The 19,225-nt window shown below is 40.1% G+C and overlaps 1 protein-coding gene across 10 annotated transcripts in view; it reads left to right on the forward strand.

Moving 5' to 3' along the window:
• The first annotated feature begins 965 nt into the window (after nucleotides 1-965).
• c24h19orf44 (chromosome 24 C19orf44 homolog) overlaps nucleotides 966-19,225 on the forward strand; it is a 31,054-nt gene continuing 12,794 nt past the window's right edge. For 2 of the 10 annotated variants that reach the window (XR_011963993.1, XM_072593663.1), the window contains exons 1-8: nucleotides 967-1,747; nucleotides 2,066-2,113; nucleotides 4,794-4,905; nucleotides 6,630-7,352; nucleotides 12,270-12,480; nucleotides 13,634-13,716; nucleotides 15,268-15,853; nucleotides 17,408-17,503. Coding sequence is in view for 9 of the 10 variants with exons in the window: in XM_072593663.1 (XP_072449764.1) it covers nucleotides 4,798-4,905; nucleotides 6,630-7,352; nucleotides 12,270-12,480; nucleotides 13,634-13,716; nucleotides 15,268-15,853; nucleotides 17,408-17,503 (1,807 nt within the window). In the remaining variant the exon portion in view is untranslated. Of the gene's footprint in view, nucleotides 1,748-2,065; nucleotides 2,114-4,793; nucleotides 4,906-6,629; nucleotides 7,353-12,269; nucleotides 12,481-13,633; nucleotides 13,717-15,267; nucleotides 15,854-17,407; nucleotides 17,504-19,225 lie in introns of all 10 variants that reach the window. The other 8 variants (XM_072593661.1, XM_072593662.1, XM_072593656.1 and 5 more) reach the window with 7 other exon arrangements.

Raw genomic sequence — 19,225 nt, forward strand, 5'->3', positions numbered from 1 at the left:
GGTTTAGAAATATTGCTGAAAAAAATGAGAAACGCAATATTTTTATTCTCGAATGGGGATTTCTAAGAGATGAACTTATAAATGTTAACAAAACAGTCAAGAATGCGCAACAACACTTCTTCTTTCTTCGGAGGTTCAGGAAATTCAGCATGTCTGTAAGAACCTTCATCAATTTTTACAGCTGCAGCATAGAAAACATACTATCCTGTGCATATGACAGGAATGGCAACTGCTCTGCCCAGGACCATAAGAAACTACAGAAGGTTGTGTGCACAGCCACCCATCAAGGAAGCCAACCTTCCACCCATGGACTCCATTTACACTTCTTGCTGCCACAGTAAGGCTGCCAACATCATCAACACCCGATGAAGGAGCGTCGCTCCGAAAGCTAGTGTGCTTCCAATTAAACCTGTTGGACTATAACCTGGTGTTGTGTGATTTTTAACATCATCAAAGACACTTCCCAGCCTGCTAATGCTCTACTACAAGCTCTTCCATCAGGCAAAAAAAATCTGTTGAAGGGGCAGTGCTCCAAAAGCTAGTGCTTCCAAATACACCTATTGGACTATAACCTGATATTTTTATCTTTGTCCACCCCAGTCCAACAGCTGCTCCTCCACATCATTTCAACTATATTGATCATGCTGTGATCACAACAGCGTGCGAGTTCATGAGTCAGAGGATAATATATTCATTTTAAAATACTAAAACTGACATTCTTTTTTGTAATATAATATATTCTTCAACGGTTATTGTAACCAAGATTATTTATGGTAATATTTACTGAGTGCTGGGATTGAAGGCCATTGCTCCCACCGTGGCTCCGGACAACCCAAAATGAAATGCAGAAACCTCCAGGACCCGGAACCCTTACCGTGTAACACCCGAATGAAATGTCGAAACCTCCGGGACCGGGAACCTTTACCGTGTGACACCCGAATGAAATGTAGAAACCACCGGGATCCGGGACCCTTACCGTGTAACACCCGAATGAAATGTCGAAACCTCCGGGACCGGGAACCTTTACCGTGTGACACCCGAATGAAATGTAGAAACCACCGGGATCCGGGACCCGGAACCTTTACCGTGTGACACCCGAATGAAATGTAGAAACCACCGGGACCCGGAACCCTTACCGTGTGACACCCGAATGAAATGTAGACACCACTGGGATCCGGGAGCCGGAATCTTTACCGTGTGACACCCGAATGAAATGTAGACACCACCGGGAGCCGGAATCTTTACCGTGTGACACCCGAATGAAATGTAGACACCACTGGGATCCGGGAGCCGGAATCTTTACCGTGTGACACCCGAATGAAATGTAGACACCACCGGGAGCCGGAATCTTTACCGTGTGACACCCGAATGAAATGTAGACACCACCGGGACCCGGAACCCTTACCGTGTGACACCCGAATGAAATGTAGACACCACTGGGATCCGGGAGCCGGAATCTTTACCGTGTGACACCCGAATGAAATGTAGACACCACTGGGATCCGGGACCCGGAACCCTTACCGTGTGACACCCGAATGAAATGTAGACACCACTGGGATCCGGGAGCCGGAATCTTTACCGTGTGACACCCGAATGAAATGTAGACACCACCGGGATCCGGGACCCGGAATCTTTACCGTGTGACACCCGAATGAAATGTAGAAACCACCGGGACCCGGAACCTTTACCGTGTGACACCAGGACTAGGTAACTAGGCAACAGTGGGAGTCTGGAGCCGGAGTTGGAGGTAGGTTGAGTTCATTCGATTCTCGTCACTAGTTTGGGCAGTTTCCGTTAGATTATAAGCGATGTGTAATCTTGAGGAGTTCATTTCTCATTTTATTCTTTGAAACAAACGTTCCCTCTTCCCCTGTCAGGGGTTTATGATTTGTGTTATCACCCCCCCCCCCCCCCCCCCGCCACCTCCAGGACAACCGTTTGAAAGTTTATCGTCCTGAAACAATGTCTGTCTGCCCTCTCCACGCAGGTTATAAAATAATCTGTTTGCTTCCAGTCCCTTTTTTTTTGTTGTTTCTGATTTCTGCTACTTGCTATGTTTTCAAAGGGTGGAGAGCGCCTTTCACGACCGCCGTACGTCCCAAAGTGCTTAAAGGTAAATGAAATACTTATGTCACGAGTTTATGGAGGAGTTTTGGTAGCAAATTTGCGCACAGCGAGATCCTACATGTATCAGTGTGACGATTGGATAATCAGCTTTTGTGATGTTGGTTGAGATATAAATATTGACCAAGACACTTGGGATAACTCCCTGCTCTTGTTTTCGTCGTACCATTTAAATGTCTGCCTGAGATTACAGACGGCGTCACAGTTTAACATCATATCAAAAAGACTCAGAAAAGAGCTCCCTCAGAACTGGAGAGTTAACCTAGATATTTTTCTGTCCAGGTTTAGGAGAGCGATTTCAATTCTTATGCTTCTGACTTACGTGAGAGTGCTACCAACTGAGTTATAGTTTTATTAGTATTCCTGTACATTAGATAGTTTGATTTTAAGTGTCTCTACATTTTAATTCAACAGACTACAGATTGGGCAAAATAAGCCTATGACCAACAGATTAAATCAAAATTCTGCAGTCCTGCCACATCCAGTGATGAACAACTAAACATCTGGAGGACAAGGTTCCTCAAACAGTATCATCCTCAATGCTGGGGTAGCCCAACATGTCAATTGGAAAAAATACAAGGCTGAAATATTTCCAGCCATCTTCAGCCAGGGGTACCAAGTGGATGAACCACCTCAGTCTCCTGTTTTGGTTTCCTACACCACAGGGGCCAGTTGTCAGCTAATTTGATTCAGCCAAATGTGACATCAAGAAACAACTTAAGGCACTCGACGTAGTGATGACTTATTTTTATTCGATCACGGGTGAGGGTGTCGTTGGTTAGGCCAGAATTTATTGCCTGTTCCTAAATGCCAGAGGGCGGTTATAGTTAACCACATTTCTGTGGATCTTGAGTCACATGTAAGCCAGACCAAGTCAGTTTCCATCCCTAAAGTGCTCTAGTGAACCAGATGGGTTTCCAACATTTGACAATGTATTTGTGATCTCGTTGGACCCTTAATTCCAGATTTTTTTTTGTTGAATTCAAATTCCACCATCTGCCGTGGTGGGATTTGAACCTGGGTCTTTGGATTAACAGTCCGGTGAAATTACCACTGGGTCATTGCCTCCCCTGGGCCCTGGTAATATTCTGACAATAGGACTGAAGAGTTGTGCTCTGGAACTAGCTCTAGCTAAGCTGTTCAAGTACAACATCAACACTGGCAATGAAAAGAATTACCTGGGTATATCCTCTGCATAAAGAAACAGGACAGACCCAGTCTGACCATTTACTGCCCCGAAAGTCTATTTTTGATCATCAAAAAAGTGATATACAATGTCAATGACAATGCTGTCAAATGACACTTACTTAGCGATAACCTACTAATTGATCAGTTTGGATTCTGCTGAAGCCATTCAGCTCCCAACATCATTACTGCCGTTGTCCAAACGTTGAGCTGAATTTTAGGAGTGAGGTAAGAATAATTTCCTTAAGAGGCAGAATTTGACCAAACTTGCTACCAAATTGGCTAAATTGAAGTCAGTGGAATAAGCAGGCAAGTTCTGTGTGATGATGCTGCTCCTTTAACAAGGTTATGTTGTCCTTGGTTTTTTTTCCAGGAGGTTGTAAAGACCCTGGTTCTGAAATGTCTCTGGTTGATCTACTTGAAGAACCTTTTCAGTTTTAAAGCAAACACCTGCACAATGAAAGGGAAGTGGCCAATTCTCCCAGCTCAGCTTTTCTCTGGTGTGGGTTTGGCTTGGTTTTAGTTGTAGTCAGTTGTGAAGCTGCTGGACCCAAAGGAGCAGGTCCATGCTGATCCGCCCTCTCTCTGACATCTCTCCTGCAAGAACCTGTGTTGGAGTTTTCCTTTTTTTTGCAAAGGGGTGTTTATGAGGATTGTAGCAAGTATATGGAACAGCATCATTAAGTTGGGGTAATCTGTTAGATTTTCAGATAGATTAAGTTATTTTGTATTCTGTTCTCTTTTGTTTGTATTTCACTTGGTAATCTTGCAAATAAATACTGTTTTATTGAAAGCTAAGTGGTTGGACCAGCTGCATCACTCCTGGAATATCCCTATTACACGTGTGTAAAACAACTAGCAAAGTTAGGGTTCGGGCTACTTTCTTGAAATGTTTTGAGGGGCTCTGGCCTGATCCATACATTTTCATTGGGTGGAGTCATACCAAGTACAAAGAAATGTAATGTCTTTGGAAGCCAATAATCTCCGGTACAAAATTCCAGGAGTTCCTCAGGATAGATTTTTATCATTCGTTCCTACATCATCAATCTTTCCCCTATCATAAGGTGTGGGTATCTTCACAGTATATATTGCACAATATTCAGATTTAGTTATGAGTGCAGAAACATTGTAGCAACAGCTTGATAACTTCCAGTAGAGGCTATGGTACAGCGATCAATTTGTTAACCTTAAAACTATGTTCTTCTTGTTGCTCCAGTTCAGTCTTGACAAGGTGCATTTACCAGGAAACAATGAGGAACTCTTTCCTTTATATTTCTGTGAATTCTGACATACAAAGATATCACGACTTAGTTAAAGTGCAGGTTGCTAATCAGTGATTTGCAAGCTGTCCTTCTACTAAGTAAGCTGCACTGGGGTTGTTTTGAGAGAGTGAAGAGAACCTGCTTTTTACAAATGGGTTTTATATATCACTGAAAGGATACTGTTTTGTGGCTCCCCTTTCTTGACTTTGTGTTTGCTTATAGAAGGATGTTCAGGAGAAGTGGATTGGGGAGTTCCGCCCTAGCAAGAGCCCAGGCCCAGCTCTCTGGGCAGAGAATATCAGGAATCTTCGAAGACTCTGGGGACGATCTGCGGGTAATTAAAAAATTGCCTTAAAAGACATCCTTTTGATAACTCATGGAGGTGACCTTTGTCCTGATCAGACTCATGGGTTGCTAGAACCTATTTGACTCTTTGCCATTTTTTTATTCTCATGCCTTTATTATTCTGTTCACAACCACTTGACAAGTGTGTCTCATGTAATGATTTCCACAGAACCCAATGACCTTTCAAGAGAAATTCAGATTTCCAGTTAGTAGCTGAAAGAGTAACATGTTAAAATTTCTGGTTTGAAAACTTTTACTGTGACAAAAAACTAAACAATACTATTGATGACACCTTTTGTGACTTTATACTACAGAAAAGAGATTTCCCATACAACTTTTATTATAACCAAAAATCTCTCTGTCTCTGCAGTTTTATATTACATTACATCTTAACTGGTCACATCACCTTTCAGGAACATTGTTAGTATTGTCATAGCTGATGGCTTGCTTCATTTTTATTTTCCTGGGTAACTGCTGACTTTCACTGCAAGGGTTACACTATAGATTCTTCATCTCTAGCTGAATCTATCAAGCTCATTGAAATTCTCTTGAATGATTTTTCAGTTTGAGAGAATGCTCCCACCTGTGTTCAGTTTGGTGAACAATATAGTTTGCATTTTCTCTGCGTCAGGTGCAGAATTAGTAACCTCAAATCACCTGCTCTTTGCCTCTCAGTTGGTTGTAAATCTTGCCAAACAATATGCTGTCAATCTATGACATACTCATTGCTTTCTAAGAAAGTCTCGAACCTCAAAGTAGCTTACTTTCTCCATGGAAAGATGATACATACTAATCTTAAATCTTGGTAGCATTACTAATTATCTTTGAGCACAACTCTCTAACATCAAATAAGTGGACTATTCAGAGCAAAACTGTTTAAACCTGATGTCAGTAGTATCTTACTTGGAGAGATTCAAGGTCTGCTCATGGTATATTAAGAGACTATCTATGTCTCTGAACAGAAGTACCTTGCACCATCACCTCAGTAAAACAATCCTTGGTTTCCTAACAATCAAACTACCCAAACCTACAGTCCCGAATGTAAAACAAGTTACATGACTCCCTTTATTTAAATTTAAAGATGGCATATCAAAATATAATAATCTTTATAAACTTATAAAATTAACAATCGTATTTCTTTTGAGGTTTTTCTTATCATTGTATTATTGTCTCAAGCTAATAACACCCCTCTATAACAATCTCCTGTTCTACATGTCAGCACTTTATGGGTTTCTCTTTTTCTGTCTTTCTCTTCTCTTTCTTCTTCTGCCTTATCTCTTCAGGGCTTCAATACCTTCTTCAGCTGAGGTTAATTAAGTTTGTGTGCCTCAGTAATCTGCCATATCTTGCTTTCTCTAATTAAACAACCAACAGAGCTGAAATATGACCACTGTTCTTTCTCATTTAAATATATGTTTAAACTCTAGTGGTACTTTAACTTTCTGACGCGCACGGATTGAGTATTCCACAAACGTTCTGCCACTCAAACTCTTAAACTCACTGCTTGAATATTTAGAATACTTCCGTTCCCGTTATCTTTTTGCTCTTTACCCCCTTATGATTAAATTTCTGACTTAATCTCAAAGCCTCTTTCTATGGCTTCAGATTGAGAATTACAGGTAATGACCATGTCTGTTCCACCACTAAACCTCCACTTTCTCCGTGAAATGACAGTACAGTTCATTTTCTAAATTTTTGTTCTTGTATTTGCAGGAATATATCAGCACGCTGTATAAGAAAAACAATACTCTGAAGGTTAATCCATTCAACTTGCATGAAATTAGTGACGTAAGTGATTTTTCAACAGCGGATACTGTGGACAAAGAATGGAAGGAGCATCGATATTCAAAAACTGCAGCCACTGCAATACCAATAGAAGGTATCAGGGAGCTGGCATTGACAGGCAGTCGATTCTTGAAAAAGCCAAGCAAACTGGCAGTATCACAAAGTCCTACTGTGAGCAAGAGCATGTTGAAGAAAGTTAATGAGGTAAATACAAGAAGACCAGATGCTGCCTCTGTGTTGAGCAAATCTTCCAGTGCCGCGCTTGCCAGACTGGCACAAATAGAAAGCAGAATCATGAACAGAAGACAGAATGCACACGTGATCGATTCTGATGAGTATTTGTGCAGTTCTGATGAAAAGCAGATTTCTCCCAAGTCAAGCAGTGAGTTAAGTGGAAAAGGGAGCAGGTTCTTGAAGAGAACTGCAACAAAGCCGGAGGTTAATGTCAGGGAACTGAAGAAAGAAATCGGATCTTCAAAGAAAGACCAGCAGAATGGACATCCTAAATCTTCAGGCAGAGTGGTCATGGTCGACAGTGATGAGGAGGAAATGAAAAGGATGCTAGGAGGCTCCTTTAAATTTGCTGATGAAAATGAACTTACAAAAAAATCACACAAGACTCCACAACACGGTTCCAAGTTACATAATCAGGTAATCATTCAAGGTCTGCTCATGGTATATTAAGAGACTATCTATGTCTCTGAACAGAAGTACCTTGCACCATCACCTCAGTAAAACAATCCTTGGTTTCCTAACAATCAAACTACCCAAACCTACAGTCCCGAATGTAAAACAAGTTACATGACTCCCTTTATTTAAATTTAAAGATGGCATATCAAAATATAATAATCTTTATAAACTTATAAAATTAACAATCGTATTTCTTTTGAGGTTTTTCTGATCATTGTATTATTGTCTCATCAGCTTTCATTTACATTGCTTGTTTAATATAGTTAAACATGCCAAATTGCTTTACAAGAGCATTGTCAGACAGTATTTAATAGTGAACCACATAAACTATTGTGAAGGCAAGTGGCAAAAAGCTTCATCAAACGGCAAGTCTTAAAACAGAAGAGACAGCAATTTACCAAGGGAGGGAATTCCAGACAGTGGAGCTGATGTGGCTGAAGGAATGGTAAGAAGAAATAAAGTTAGATGTACAAGAGGTCAGAATTAGAGAAACATAATCATAGAGTCATACAGCATGAAACAGACCCATCAGTCCAACTATTCCAGTCCGACCATGTTCCCAAACTAAACTAGTCCCATTTCCCTGAATTTTGCCCATATCCCTCCAAACCTTTCTTATTCTAAATGTCTTTTAAATGTTGTAACTGTATCTGCATCCACCACTTACTCTGGCAGGTCATTCCATACCCGAACCACACTCTGTAAGAAAGCTGTCCCTTGTCCTTCTTAAAACTTCCTCCTCTCACCTTAAAAATATGCCCCTTCATTTTGAACTCCACCCCCCCCAAACCACTCCCCCAACCACCTGAGGGAAAAGAACCTTGCTATTCACCTTATCTATGCTCTTATGATTTTATAAACCTCTATAATGTCCTAACTTGTCCAGCCTATTCTGAATCAAATGCTTCATTCCTAGCAACATGCTGGTAAATTTTTTTCTGAATTCTAAGATGACCAGAATTGTGCACTGCACTTCAGAAGACCCTTTCAGCATAAGGGTTTAAGTGCTGGAGGAGATCATTGGGCGAAGAGGAAAGATCATGTCTATTTTTAATATTGAGAAGTCGAGCCATTGTTTAAACCAGGAGCCGAAACAGATCAGCAAGTGCAGAAGTAATGGATTAAAAGGACTTAATGTATATTAGCATATGGTTAGCAGAATTTTAGATGCAGAAGTTTGTAGAGGTAGTTGATGGAAATGCAGGGAAAAGCAATTTAAAGGGAAAATATATCAAAAGGTTTTACCTTAATATCAAATAGTTTTAGTTTTGTTTAGTTGTGCAAGAATTCAAATCCTTGTCTTAGAATACAAAATAAACAATAGACAATATGTGCAGGAGGAGGCCATTCTGCCCTTCGAGCCTGCACCACCATTCAATATGATCATGGCTGATCATCCTTAATCAGTATCCTGTTCCTGCCTTATCTCCATAACCCTTGATTCCACTATCCTTGAGAGCTCTATCCAACTCTTAAATGAATCCAGAGACTGGGCCTCCACTGCCCTCTGGGGCAGAGCATTCCACACAGCCACCACTCTCTAGGTGAAGAAGTTTCTCCTCATCTCTGTCCTAAATGGTCTACCCTGTATTTTTAAGCTGTGACCTTTGGTTCAGCACTCGCCCATCAGCGGAAACATGTTTCCTGCCTCCAGAGTGTCCAATCCTTTAATAATCTTATATGTCTCAATCAGATCCCCTCTCAGTCTTCTAAACTCAAGGGTATACAAGCCCAGTCGCTCCAGTCTTTCAGCATAAGGATGTCCCGCCATTCCAGGAATTGACCTCGTGAACCCTACGCTGCACTCCCTCAATAGCCAGAATGTCTTTCCTCAAATTTGGAGACCAGAACTGCACACAGTACTCCAGGTGTGGTCTCACCAGGACCCTGTACAGCTGCAGAAGAACTCTTTTTGCTTCTATACTCAATCCCTCTTGTTATGAAGGCCAGCATGCTATTAGCCTTCTTCACTACCTGCTGGAACCTGCATGCTTACCTTCATTGACTGGTGTACAAGAACACCCAGATCTCTTTGTACTGCCCTTTTACCTAAATTGATTCCATTTAGGTAGTAATCTGCCTTCTGTTCTTGCTACCAAAGTGGATAACCATACATTTATCCACATTAAACTGCATCTGCCATGCATCTGACCACTCACCTAACCTGTCCAGGTCACCCTGTAATCTCCTAACATCCTCCTCACATTTCACCCTGCCACCCAGCTTGGTATCATCAGCAAATTTGCTAATGTTATTACTAATACCATCTTCTATATCATGAATAAATATTGTAAAAAGCTGCAGTCCCAGTACTGATCCCCGAGGTCCCCCACTGGTCACTGCCTGCCATTCCGAAATGGAGCCGTTCATCACTACTCTTTGTTTCCTATCAGCCAACCAACTTTCAATCCAAGTTAGTACTTTTCCCCCAATACCATGCGCCCTAACTTTGCTCACTAACCTCCTATGTGGGACTTTATCAAAAGCTTTCTGAAAGTCCATATTACTACAAAATGTACTCAGGCAGGCTTACTCGTGGATTTACTCAGGGAGTCAATTTGTCAGAATACACTAAAGTGTGAATGTGGAGCAATGGAATTGATATTGGAATGCACAGGAGGAAAGGGAATCAGAGGTTACAGTGGGGTGCTTCCCATTGTTTCCTGTAAAAGGTTAATGTAGAGCAAAGCCAGGCTCTCATTACAACTGGGAACAAGATCTGCAAGATATCTCGCAGGATGCTCACAAATAGCTTAGTAGTGCATTAGTGTTCATATTTTGTATTTCTGATAACTAAGTGCAGTAGGATCTATTAAAACCAGGGTGAAGTGTTACATTACAGACCACTTCTGGATTTCACCAGGGTAGAGAAAAGCCATGGATTTTCAGTCAATAAATGGGTTCAGAAGTGAGTATCAGATCTGGGTATAATAGCAGAAATGCTGTGAGGAGGAGTGAAATTGGTCCATCAGCTGGTGGATTTAATATGGAGGTGCCAGTGTTGGACTGGGGTGGACAAAGTAAAAAAAATCACACAAAACCGGTTGGACAATAGCCTGGTGACGTGTCATTTATGACCAGGTAGCAGCCTGGAGTAACAACTGCCTGTTTTGATTATTACTGTTATTATTTCATGCTTTGAAGCTTCTTGTGGCTAGTGCTGTTGGGGAAAATAAGGAACCACATCATAAATTGGTAGGTTCCTGTGAATACTTCCTGTAATTGCCCCAGTTAGTAACACAACTGGATTTTCTCCAGCAAAAAAAAATTGATTTATACTGTATGGTTAATTACTGATAAAGTGGTACAATTTTAAAGCACATACAGACTATTGCATTTGATGCATCTCCTTACTTATCAACTTTTATCTTAACCACAGATGTATTCACTACAATGTTTATAAATTTCATTCTCTGAAATAGAATTTCTGAATATCCTATCTCACTTAATTTAGTTTTCATCATAGGCTTTCCAACCGGATGAATATCTTTCCCTAATCATTCTATCAAAACCTTCAATGTAAAACTCCAGTCTTAACCTTCTCTGTCCTAATTATTATTTTCCTATGTATACTTATATCAAGTATACTATGTGTACTTATCGTGGGCAGCACGGTGGCACAGTGGTTAGCACTGCTGCCTCACAGCGCCAGAGACCCGGGTTCAATTCCCACCTCTGGCGACTCTCTGTATGGAGTGTGCACATTCTCCCTGTATCTGCGTGGGTTTCCTCCGGGTGCTCTGGTTTCCTCCCACAGTCCAAAAATGTGCAGGTTAGGTGAATTGGCCATGCTAAATTGCCCGTAGTGTTAGGTGAAGAGGTAAATGTAGGGGAATGGGTCTGGATGGGTTGCGCTTTGGCGGGTCAGTGTGGACTTGTTGGGCCGAAGGGCCTGTTTCCACACTAAGTAATCTAAAGTAATCTAATCTAGTCAATGGGAAACCATTTTGGAAACAAAAGCCTTCATAACATTGGCTTTCATCTTAATAAGCAGTGAATGTTGAGAAACTGCTTGATTTGTAGGGTGAACACAACTGAATCCAGTCCTGTTTACTGGTTTCCCATTGACTGACTATCCTGACATTGCTGTGATTAATCCTCACGAGGTCTTCCCATGGCTTTAAAATCCTTTCAACTGTGCATTTTACATGATTAATATTTTGTACAACCTTATATTTACTTTTTTTATTGTTTTACTATATGCCCCCATTCATAAAACATAAAACACTGTCTTTTTTATAATTGCTATTGAACTGTATTTGTACCTTCAGGAAATCGTTTTTTTTAAACCTTTTAGATCTCTGTTGATTTACATGTTCACACTCTCCTACATTAAGTTATATTTGCCATCTGCCTACACATTCTGTGAATGTAGCCGTCAGCCTGAAGCTTTTCACAGACTCATCCTCATTGTTTGTGAAGGTGTTATTGGCAAGATTTATGATTATATTTACTCTGCCCAACTCCAAGTCATTACATTGTACCAAGAAAATACTGTCCTGGAAGTAGCTTTGTAGGAGAATTCTCTTTCACTAGCTGCGCTGCAATATACACTCACAGCTGATGAATTATCTTTGAACTTGAGACAAATGTTACTTGTCTGCTTTGTAGAGTGATATGCAAAGTTTAAAATACAACTTGGTCTTTATTAGCTAAGCACCATTTTAACTGAGAAAGTGTATACATAACTGTAATTTGGAGCATCAAACTTCAATAAGATATTGAAATCCATCCCATTCTATATTTTAATCCTTGGTCTAGGTGTATCACTTGTTTATTAATAATCTATTGGTTGTAAATTTAGAAATATTGGATATACCTGTTCCTGACATGTCTAGCTCATGACATTCATTGATTTGTATTTTGTTTTACTCATAGCCTATCATGACAAACCACCAGAGGAGCCAGTTTAAAATGCCATCACCACCCAGTGTGGGCATCCCTCTGAGTCAATCTCCACGGATGAGGTTTGTGAAACAATGTCCATTTTCCTCATCTGAACAAAGTGAGATTAAGTCTCTGGATGAACTGTTTACTGAACCCTCTGTTGCTGAGGATCTGAAAAATCTGGATAGCGAGTCCTCTAATGGTCAGTATCTTGTTGAACCTAACATTAGGCATCTTGTTTGATTTGAATTGGTGATGAGCATAAATGTTGAAGTTGACAGAATACTTAATGTTTTTACAGCATTGAAAGAGGCCTTTAAGCCCATTATATCATAATTAATCAACCTATTCAGACATGTTATGATAAACCTGCATGCCATGAAGCTTGAACCTGAACCTTTCAGCCCTTAGCTAATGCATTACCATTGTGCCACAGGAGCTGGATTAAAGAATTCTGAAAGAGAACATCCTCTCTTTATCCAGAAATGTATCTAGTTGTTCCTTGAACCCATTCCTAAATGGTAAACTAATATTCTGGCCTTGTCGTAACAGATTTTCTGTCCAGTTGATTTGAAGCTGTAGTCCTTGAACATAGGATGAGTAGGCATCGTCTTTCTTTTCTAAAAAAAAATTGTTACCAAGTAAAGAAGTCAAGCTAAACTTTGATAAGCTCATCTCCTCCATATAAAACAAATAGCAATTTGGAAACAAAAGCCTTCATAACATTGGCTTTTGTCTTAATAAGCAGTGAATGTTGAGAAACTGCTTGATTTGTAGGGTGAACACAACTGAATCCAGTCCTGTTTACTGCCATCCACACATGTACTTCCAGCAGGAGATAATAAATGGGAATGGAAGCTCTCAGAATTCTAACTCAGCTTTTGTCTTTGTGTCGTCCAGAGTTATCAGTGATCTCATATAGCTCAACTGCTACTCTTAGATTAACAAACCAGAACTGTCTATGATTAACCTAGGAGCTCGTGGTTTCTATGACTTCGTATTGCACTACATGGGTCATTTACTAAGCTGGTAGAAACACTTCTAATGTGTTTATACTTTATCCCAGGCCATATCTGTCAATTGGTATGAAAATACAAATAGAAAGTTCTATTTAGTCGTGGCCTTGCTTTTTGTATAGTACTGTAAAAGGACAATGAGTGATGGGCAGCTTTCCAAATTCTAATGGGATCAATTCTGCTCAGGAAGTGCACTCCCATGTTATAGTTTATTGCTGAGCAAGTAAATTGGAAGTAGTTTTTCAGCAGCAGAGTTTATGTGGAGCTTTATAATCAGATTTTACGGATTATAATTGAAATGCCATGTTACTTTCTAATGTATCTCCCCTTCTGATTCAGAGTTCAGGCTAAATATCTTGACTTTGGAAGATTTGGTGCCAACTGTAAAACAGAAAATGAACAAAGAAGCACCAGCTGTGAAGGTAACTTGTTTGTCCAAGTTGAGGTTGTTCCATTTGAATATGCCATGAATTTTGCAGCACTGCATAATTTTCTATCCTTGAATGGGTAGGCTTCCAATAAAAGGTATTTTTAGAGCTTTCTCACAATGTACTTTAACTAAATGTGGCCTCATCAACCATAGTGACGTCAGCACCCAGGATGTTGTACTGATATGTATAAACCTGGTTGCTTTGTTTAGAGTGGATATGAGGAGGTGGTAAATAGAAATTACGATTGTTGATGTGGTGTAGTGGACTGACGCATACTGCAATATGTAAAGAATCATACAATAATGCAGTACAGGAGACCACTTAGTCCCTGAAGGAAGTAGTACTCCCCTGCTCCAGTAGTCTTGCAGTATATTTGCTACAATTAACCTGTCAGCTATCTCAGGAGTGTGGTTGAGTGACTACTCCCTTTTAGGCTCAGAACCTATTTGCCTGCATTGTAGAAATTCAGTAATTCTCCTGCTCCATTGGCATGAAAGCGAACGTGGGGTTTATGCTAGCAACTCTGGTCAGTGTTTGATAATATTAATTGAGTTGATGAAGTGTTCTATCATTCATATTTTGTGAACTGAGGAGCTACTAGTTGAATTTTTTGCACTGGTATTTACTACTATTACTTTTAAATAAAATCTGTTTGGCAGTTTATGGCCTAAACACCACAGTCTGACAGTGATTGTTTTTCTATTATTAAGAAACAAGGATACTTACAAAGAGCTTATTGAAGCAACAAAGATATTCAGTTCTGACCTGGGCAATCATACATTACTAATTATAATCACATTTCAATTTGTACGGCATGTTGGTTTGTTTACATGATCTTTGGCACTGTATTCAAGAGAAATACCTGGAGAGCATCTGAAAATCTTAAGCAATCAGACACCAGTTCGTTTATTCTTTCTCAGGATGTTGAGGTCACTGCCTGGGCAATCTTTTTTTCCTCAGCCCTAATTGCTCTTAAGAAGGCACTGGTGAGCTGTCTTTATGAGTCAGCACCCAGGATGTTGTACTGATATGTATAAACCATGTCTTTATCATGGAGGCCATGTAGCATGGATTACACCAACAGTGTTGTTGAGGAGGGAAGTCTTGAAGTTTGGCTCCATGATAATGAAGGAACTGTAACTACACTGCACTGTAATCTATTGTGTATTTTGTTTGTATGGCAAGCTGCTAATGTCAATCAAGAGTTCTGTGCTGCGGACAAAAAAATCAGTACTGGAGGTCTGGTTAATTATTTGTTTTGATTTCCCCTAAACTCTCCTTTCCTAATCCAGGGTCACTTACTTTAGTTGTAATGTTCCCTGAGATCAGCTGACAACACACGTTGGTAATCATAACCAGTAACTCCTTGATCTACGTGGGTCACTGCACTTAGCTATCAAGTTTTTAAGAGGCTGGAATATAATTATTAAACCAAGGAAGTGGAGCAATGTATCTTTTTAAATTGCTTGTTATTTACTTGTGTTTGGCGTACACAATGTTTTTCAAGATTCAGTCTATTGATAACTTCCTTTTTTTTCAAAGAATGAAGCAAACCAATTCTCTGATGTTCAGAGCATACAGTCGACTTTTCGCACCACTGGGCTTCATGTGGCAGATGAACTAGTCAGTCCAGATGCTCAACCTAGCACACTTTCAAGAGAGAAGGATGAGAGTGAACTTGAAAGTGATATAATGACAGAAAGTGCTATAATTGGTAGTGAAATCACTGAACATTTGAATGGGAGTCCTTTATCAAGGAAGGAAAAAAACTTTCCAGAGAACCTACATGAGCAATTAAAAACAGATGATGAGAGCACTCTGTGTTCTGAATACTCAGAGGACTTTGAAAATTCAGACTATGAAGTTGCCTCAGTAAACAAGGACCAGAGTGAATCATGTGCTGAGAGGTCATCTAAAGAGGAATTAAAGACAGATTACTCAGATAACAGTACTTCCCATTCAACCTCTTCAACTTCAACTCCAACTCCAGATCAGGCAAGGTCAGCAGCAAGCTCTGAATCTCTCTATTCATTGGAAAAGAAGCAAGTGATGGGTCTGACTAAAGTGGCTGTAAAAGATACAGCAATACAGACCCAGCCACCTGGCATGGCCTACACTTGGTCCAGAGGTAAATTTGTGAATTTTAATATTTACTTGTAAATCTGTTCTCTCTCACTCTCTCCTTCCTCCCTTACCTATTTTCTCTCACTGAAGAAGTTGGGCAGACAGGGATGTCTGTTGATTATTCTAGATCGTTATCTGTCTGTGTCCCATCTAGCCGTCAATCTTGTGAAACTTCAGATTTGGAGTCAAAGTTGCAATTTTTAATACTTGATTATGGCACCAGCGTTTTACCAATTGGCGATTGGGCTGTCTTAAAAACGTCCTACTCTCTGTAGTCTGCTGATTTTGTTACTTGCAGTTCCAACCAGTCTTGGGTTTAGAAACATTACCTGGAGTAGAGCATAATATTTTATTCCCTCCCTCCATGACTTTCCTCAGGATCACACATTTTGGCTGGTATGTTGAATCTCCCTGGAGGTTACGTGGATTGTAAGGGGTGTAGAACTCTGCATTAATGTAAAGTTGCAACATGACTATGGGACCGACTCATTGTACCATCTAGTACTTTCCTTCCATGTTTGTAATCTTCCAATTAAATTTTCATCTCAACAAAATTGCTGAAGTGTCCCCAATACCTGGAAGACCTTGCAGCCTTTAGTGGGCACAGAGGCCCTTTAAAGGAAGACACTTTCCCATCCCAAACCCAACTGACCATCAGCCTGTCCAGTGAAACTAAATTAGACATTTGGCATCTCTCTCTGCTCCTGCAGCTAAAAGCCCTGTGACTGCAAGAGGAGGTCCCTAGATGGCCATGAATTGGACAATGGGCAGGTTGGACTTCCAACACCCCACGTGCACCTGATGCAATTGGATTGGATGAAAGGGGCATGAAGGTGCTAGGAACAGTCCCCTTAGCCTGATGCCCAATTTTAAGGCTCATTCATGAAGTGATTCATAAATATAAAAAATATCCTTACCAATGGCATGACTTAGCAATAACTTAGCAAGTGAAATAATGGAATCAACATTACAGCCTAGGTCAGAATTCTAGACGGATGAACATTTCTCAGCGTTGGCCTATTATCTTCTTGATTCATTTGTTGGGAGTTGGTCACATGGGGTGGCACAGTGGTTAGCACTGTTGTTTCACAGCATTAGGGACCCAGGTTTGATTCCAGCCTAGGGTGGCTATCTGTGTGAAGTTTGCACATTCTCCCTGTGAATGCATGGGTTTCTGCTGGATGCTTTGGTTTCCTCCCACAGTCCAAATATGTGCAGGTTAAGTGGATTGGCCATTTTACATTGGCTGTAGTGTCCAAGGATGTGCAGACTAGGTGGATCAGTTATGGTAAATATGTGATCACGGGGATAGGGTGGAATGCTCTTCAGAGGGTTGATGTAGACTTCAGTGAGCTGAATGGCCTCTTCCTGCATTATAGAGATTCTTTGAGTCTACAAAGTACTTGTTTCAGACCTTTATTATTGCACTTAGGTAGTTTATTGACAACTTGTGCTTGGAACGGACCAATGACAATAATACAGCTTGTATTGAATGCAGCTGTAGTTTAAATTATTGACTGTATCACTAAGCAATAAGCATTCCCATTTCTTTTCATAGAGGAAGGTGTTGCAGTCCTTGGAGCATCTCTTGGAGCTGCATATGTGGATCCAACCCCTATTGCTAGTCATGTTATTAGCCCTGATGCAATGGAAGGTAAACATTTGGCATTTGTTTAACATCATTGTGATAAATTTGTTAAAGTGCATTATCGAGTAGATTTATCTTGGAATGATTTGGAGATGCCAGTGTTGGACTGGGGTGTACAAAGTTAAAAATCACACAACACCAAGTTATGGTCCAACAGGTTTATTTGGAAGCACTAGCTTTCGGAGCGCTGCTCCTTCATCAGGTGGTTGTGGACTATAAGATTGTAAGGCACAGAATTTATAGCAAAAGTTTACAGTGTGATGTAACTGAAATTATATATTGAAAAAGACCTGGATTGTTTGTTAAGTCTCATCTTTTAGAATGACCATGTTGGTTTCAGTTCTTTCATATTGTAAATCCCAGAACTTTTTTTAAGTTACATTCTCAAGTGAACTTTAACAATAGGTGCCATGTTAGCCCAGATAATGCATTGAAGGTGTGAGGCTGTCTGTGCCCCAATATTCAGACTGATTCTATTTCTAAAAAAAGGATTTACAGAATCTTACATGGATTCATGTAGTTTTTGAGCAAAATAAACTATAATTCTGCATGTACAAATTCACCCTGCAAACTTACTTATGTGTGTGTGTGTGCGCGTGAGGGTGGGGGCGGGGAAGGTGTTTGTGAGAGGGTGTGAGTGTAAAGGGGTATAAGTCTGTGAGAGGGTGCATGTGTGGGTGAGAGTTGGGGAGTATATGTGTGGGGATATGAGAGAGAGCTTGTGTAAGAGAGAGGGAGTGGGAATGCCATGCTGAGGGAAGCAGCATTTTTGAATTTACTGCACAATGAGCAACAAATTCCAGTTTGGAATCTGAGGACATTGAAACTGAAGGAAAACAGCAGGCTCCATACTGAAATCCAGTATGGATGACTGGGGATGGAATAAATTGTTATGCAGGCGCATACGAAGGTTTCGTAGAAAATTAAGGGACAAAACTTGAGTAACTTTAATGTCAAATAGTATTAATGTTGCAAAAACATTGAATTAATTTTAAATCTGTACTCAGTAAATTGTTAACTTAAAACAAATATAGTGAAGCTGAGACAAGGGTTAGGATTACATGCAGACCAGACTGCTCTGGGGCATAGTCCAGAAATGTGGTAGTTTAGGTCTTCTTCCATTTTGAACAGCAATTCCTACAGGGCTAGGTTTCAATATGCATTTACTTCCTTCTGATATTTAGAGTTTTTTTTAATTATTCACTTGTTGAATGTGGATGTCACTGAATTGCCAGCATTTACTTCCTGCCCCTCGAAACCCTTGAAAGGTGGTATTGAGCTGTCTTCAACCATTGCAGCCCATGTGCTTTAGGTTGACTGGAATGGGATGGGATTCTCAATTAAAGCTCTTGGCACAATTAACTTTGATTGTTTAATAAAGAAGTTACATGAAAGGCCGAAAACACTCAAAGAAAGTAAAGGAATTGCATTTTAGAGTGCCCAACCCATACTTTAAAGTGCTTTACATAACATTAATTACTTCAAAATTGCAGAAACTGTTAGTATATAAATGAATTCAATAGCAATCCCCCAAGCCACAGACAATAATAACTGTTATTAGTGATATTAGGTGACTCTTCAAAACCTGTCAACATATCAAAAAAGTTAATCAAATGTGACTTTACACCAATAATGAGAAGTCAATAGTTTAGAGTTTTGGTTCTGACTATTTGGTTAGCATACAATTGAAGACCTATTGTATTAAATCGAATGATTGAAAGTCTCTGA

Source organism: Chiloscyllium punctatum, chromosome 24, assembly GCF_047496795.1.
Source record: "Chiloscyllium punctatum isolate Juve2018m chromosome 24, sChiPun1.3, whole genome shotgun sequence".
Lineage (NCBI taxonomy): Eukaryota > Metazoa > Chordata > Chondrichthyes > Orectolobiformes > Hemiscylliidae > Chiloscyllium > Chiloscyllium punctatum.